General features: G+C 27.1%; 1 protein-coding gene across 1 annotated transcript; it reads left to right on the top strand.

Annotated features, from left to right (window-relative positions):
- Positions 1-1,688: 1,688 nt before the first annotated feature.
- Positions 1,689-3,269, top strand: LOC112802272 (ethylene-responsive transcription factor 5). Its single transcript, XM_025845393.3, has one exon. The coding sequence runs from the start codon at positions 2,138-2,140 to the stop codon at positions 3,131-3,133; it is 996 nt and encodes a 331-aa protein (XP_025701178.1). The 5' UTR covers positions 1,689-2,137; the 3' UTR covers positions 3,134-3,269.
- The last annotated feature ends 2,586 nt before the right edge of the window (positions 3,270-5,855 follow it).

Consider the following 5,855-nt stretch of genomic DNA (forward strand, 5'->3'; position numbering starts at 1 on the left):
ATATATATTGGCATTTACTATTTAATTATGCGAGTAATTATTGTTATTTAATTTTCAATTTTTTATTATAATATTAATAAATAATATTTAAAATTAAAAGAATGAAAAAAAATAAAAGAATTTCTCTTTTTTTTTTTTTTGAAAATATGTTATAAGTATATCCAATTTTTATGTACACTAATTTATTATTATATTTACTAGTATAATATTTATTATAATAATAACTCAAATCCTTAACCCAAAATAGACCTAAGCCAAATAAAATTTGAAGTAAGGTTTATAGCTAAGCAGAGCCACATTTGTCAAAAAATTGTGGAGCTCATCATGCCTCCAGAAATCCATCACAGAAATAAACCCAACAAAAACAAACGATGTTACTACCTTCTCAGCCGCGGCTAAATAACGTTATAAGCTAGTCTTGAGATATCTGAATCCACCACTATCAATCTACTTCCTAATAAATTAAAGAATTACTACTATCAGGTGTCAATCTACTTCCTAATAAATTATCTAGTGTGTGTGTGTGTATATATATATATATATATATATATATATATATATATAGAATAGTCATATTTTTTTATCTTAAAATTATAATATATATAAGAATAAAATATTATAATAATACTTCAAATGAATTCTAAAATATTATAAAGGTGCATGTTATGATAACTATTAGTATTTATAGTAATTATAGTAATTATGCAACTTTGACATTATAAAATGTTGTTAAAATTAAAATAATATTTTTTTATTATTTGAAATAATTTTTAATTAAAAAAATAAAACTAAAAAATATTTACTTTAATTTTAACAATTTAAAATTATACTTTTTATATTTTGACAACATAAATTATTTTTATTTTTAAATTAAAAAAATATTTTTAAATAATAAAAAATATAACTTTAGTTTTAGTAATATTTTTTAAAAAAAAATTTAAGAGTCAATAATTTTAATTTATTTTAGCTAATATTTTTGCTAGCAATTTAACGTATTTAGCCCAGGCCAACATTATTCTTTTAGGCAATATATATAAATATTGTTGAGAAAAAATAATAAATTATCCTGATTCTATAATTTTCTTCATTTTTAAATATAATTATGCTAGGTAATAAATTAAGATATTAGTTAACAACATCCAACTATTAGTTGGGTTGCAAATAAGTAAAAAGAATGCATTATTTTCGAATGTTTTTTATATCTGAAATCTTCAACATTTAAATTTTAAATTTTTTTTCAAAATTTATAATAAAAAATTAAATAAAAATAAACTATTAAAAAAGATGTTAAATTTTGAATATTTTTTCAATAATTTTATTTTTTTTTCCAATAATTTATTATAAAATTGGCTAATTTATTAAAATATTAGCTGAAAAAAGTGTTGATTACTTAAAATTTTTTTACTGTAAGACTAAAATTGTATAATCACCATAATACGCACTACAAATTTCATCTTTTAAAATTTAACAGTCAAACAATGTCATTAAATTTTATTATATATGATGTTTACAGAAATATTATTTATATATAGATTTTATTTGACTATCTTAAATAAATTTTGTAGATTTTTTTATTTTTTATTTTTTATTTATCTTTCATTTTATTCATTCTCCTCATTGAAAAAAAAAAGGATGAAAAAAAAAACAATATGCGGATGACGACATGAGAAAGGACAAAAACAATGAGCAAATAGCAATGGGTAAATTAACGTCGGGAAAACAATTAGCAATGGCAAATTATGAAATTAACCAAAACAATATGCGGATGACGTGACATTGATTGGTGCGAAGTAAAAAATGACATTTACCAATGTGCCCCCAACCCTACCTTAACAAAATAAAATTCAAAAAAGCCATCCATCGTAGAAGACGACAAAAGAATTGAAAAGGATAGACGATGCTTCCTCCCTCCACCCTCGCGCCTCACTTGAAGTCTCCGCAAAAACAATTCATTCCCCTTCTCCCTTATCTTTATCCTCCCTATATTATATATAACCCCTTTTCCACTCTCCTTAGACACACAAAAGCTCCAGCCCTCTCAAGTCTCAACAATACAAAGAATTTTAGAATCGGTGCATAAAAACAAGAGAAACGAGAGCTTTGATTATACTTATTTATTTAGTTAATTCCATTTAATATGGCGAACCAAGCTGAAATCTCAGCCCTTAACCGCATCAAGCTGCATCTCTTGGGTGAACTCTCACCGCTCGGAACACCAGAGTTCACTAAAAGCAAACTCTGGCTTCAAATAGACGAACCCTCCACAGACCCTAATTTCTCTTTTCATCAATCAGAATGCCAATCTCAATCTCAGTCTGAATTTTCCCCTACCGACTCCTCAATTTCTCTCAACCACTACTTCACCGATCTTCCCCTCTTTGAATTCGATTCAAAACCTCAAGTGATCGACCTTGAATCCGACCTCGAAGCACCCAAAACCCTGCCTCAAAGTAATCCCCAAATCGAGATGAACAAGGCTCATCGCCTCAACCGGAAACCGTCGCTGCAAATCTCGCTCCCGAAGAAGAAAACCGAATGGATTCAGTTCGGAAACCCGGATCCGAAACCCGAGGCTGTGGAACCGTTCGTTCAGCAGCAGCAGCAGCAAAAACAACAACCGGAGCCAGAGAAGAAGCACTACAGAGGCGTTCGCCAAAGGCCGTGGGGAAAATTCGCCGCGGAAATTCGTGACCCGAACAAACGAGGGTCCAGAGTGTGGCTTGGAACCTTCGACACCGCCATCGAAGCCGCCAAGGCCTACGACCGCGCTGCCTTCAAGCTCCGAGGATCCAAGGCGATCTTGAACTTCCCTCTCGAGGTTGAATCCATGACCACCTCTGCTTCTGCTTCCACCTCCGGCGATGGCGGTGATAGGAAGCGCCGCCGCGAAGAAGAGGAAGTGGCGCCGATGACGAAGGCGGTGGAGGAAGAAGTTGTTGAGGTGGTTATGCCGGTGGTGAAGAAGGAGAAGACGACTTTTGAATCGGAGGTTAACTGTATAAGGGAGCTTCCGTTAACGCCGTCCATTTGGACGGGGTTCTGGGACAGTGATGTGAAGGGAACAGGAATGGGAATATTTAGCGTGCCGCCGTTGTCACCGTTATCTTCTCCCCTTGCTGTTATGGTTGTGTGAAATGTCAACGTTTACGGCTGCTTTGTATTCTTTCATTCCATGTTTATTGCAGCTTGCTTCCTTTGTAGAGATGAGTTCATTGTACATTTTGATCAAGTTAGACGCAAAAATGGAAATGATTTCATTTATTCAACCATCATTATTTGTTCACAGTCATTTTTTTTAATTTCAACTTATGATACATTATAAAATTTATTATATATATATATATATATATATATATATATATATATATTATAAAATATGAAGAATAATAAACACAACAAAAATATTCGTTAGTATAAATGCACCTTAATTTTTTATTTTTTAGTTTAAAAAATATATTCTATATGTTTTAATTTATTTGATTTAAATTACATATATATTATATATTAATATTTTAAAAGATAAATATAATTTATAACAAGAACAAACATAATAAATGAATATTATATTATTAACAAAAGAAAAAGAAACAACTCATAAAATAAAAAACACCTTGCTGACCTCAAAAGTTTTGGGCCTTAAAAACATTTCACAAAAATAAAAAGATTGTAATCCTAGTGTAACTAAGGTCATGTTTGGTTAGTGTCTGTGTCTTGCTATGGTTAGTGTCTGTGTCTAGCTAAAATACAGATATACTAGTATATGTATATTGTTTGATTAGTTAAGATACATAATATTTTAGGATACGGAAAGGCACAGGTATACATAAGTATACAAATTTTCTATATCAACTTGAAGGTGAGACAAGAAGACATAGTATGTGAGATACAAATTATTTTTATATTTATTTTTTGTTATTAGACTCTTCTTTCTTCTTTTTCACTTTGTTCTCTCTTTTTATGCATGATATTCTCTCTTTTTTTTCTTCCTGTTCTATCTCTTTATATTATTTTTAGGACCGATTAGTTTCTTTTATCATTTTTTAAAAAATATATTGGTTAAATTTATTGTATAAAATTAAAAAATAATAATAATTTTTAAATTAATTTTTACTTATAAAAATTAAATAAAATATATATTAGTGATTAGTTTGTGACATAAACATGTTTTAAAAAGAGATTATTGATGGAATCTAATCAGTCTCATAAAATTAAATATCAAGAGACAAAAAGATTTTTTTTATTGGAACTTGTGATTCTTGAAAAAAATTATCAGAACCGAAATGGGTATTCACCCAAAAAGAAACTAGGAGATGGAGCAACAACAAACAAACATAACTCCTGTTCTTCTCGCCCCTATATTTGTCTTGTACTCGAGTTTGCTATTGTTGCAGTCCACTAGTCGTCATCTCTATTGTCTACCAATCGCCATCTTGATATCTTGAAAAGTGAACGAATTGAACAAAGAAGATGAGACACTCTTAGTTTTGTAATTCATCCTTTTTTTGTTGGATACTGGAATTTAGGAATTTAGGGTTTGTTTTTTATTTAATTTTTTTCTTAATTTTTTATTTTGTTTTTTTTTAAACATCAAAAAGACATTGTTTAGAAAATTCTAAGATGGGTTTCGGTTTGCTCTGATCGATCAGTTTTCGATCGATTTTTCAGTTCAATGGCGGTTTGCAAAATTATCGATTTAGTTGGCTGCCTGAACCATTTTTCACAGTGGTTCTCGGTTCAAACAGCTGATTTAGTTTGAGTTTCAGAACATTGATTTTAACCATATTAAGTGTATACTAAAATCAATTACTAATATGAAATATATGTTAAAATATAAATATACATTAAAAATAAATTAAACAATATTTATATTTATACACAAGTACATTAGTGATTAATTTTAGTGTACAATCTAAATGAATAAAAGTATTTTTAATATATATATATATATATATATATATACTATTGAATAACAAATCTTCAATTATCTAATTAGAGAGAATTTGTGTGTTTGGGAGTCCCAAATAATTAAAAAATAAAAAAGTATTTGAATTTTAATTTTGCTAAAGAAAAATAATTATATTAAATGTATATTAAAATTAGCCTACTAATATAAAATATTTATTGAAATAAAAAATATATATTAAATATGAATTTAATTACATATATTTATTTAAAAATATATGATCACTAATTTTAATAGTTAATTTTAATATATAAATAATATTTTTAAAAGAAAAAATAAATAAATAAGCTCTTCTAAGGACAAACTTTATCATAATTTGAATGTCTTTGATCTGGATAAGTTGTCTTCGGTAAACAACGTACATTTGATTCACACATATTTAGTAGATTTTCTTTCTCAATAAAAAATATTAGATAAAAAACGAATATTATTTGTTGAGAAAAAGAGAATAGGACTTTGAAATTTTTTTATTCGTAGATATTTAAATTTTAAAAATTTAAAAATATATTTAAATCTTTAACATTTTTAAAATTTAGATACATTGATTTTTCTGTTTGCTTGAATTTGTCATATTTCATAAAAAAGTTAAATGTGACTTTTATTGTATTAATTTGGCCATTACAAATATATACATATATAGAAGAAGAGTTTTTAAAATTTTAAATAAAACAAATTAAATCAGATGAACGCCGAAAAGATCGATATATACAAATTTTAAAAAGGTCAAAATTTTAAATATATGTAAATAAAAAAGTTGAGGATCTAGAATTGAAATTTAAATCTCACTTATTTTTTTCTCTTATTTGTTTTAATAAAAAGAAAAATCACTAAAAAATTTTGTTATATATAATGTATATATATTTTTTTATAAATATAAGTAACCTTTTTATTT

The sequence above is a fragment of the Arachis hypogaea genome, chromosome 1, assembly GCF_003086295.3.
Source record: "Arachis hypogaea cultivar Tifrunner chromosome 1, arahy.Tifrunner.gnm2.J5K5, whole genome shotgun sequence".
Lineage (NCBI taxonomy): Eukaryota > Viridiplantae > Streptophyta > Magnoliopsida > Fabales > Fabaceae > Arachis > Arachis hypogaea.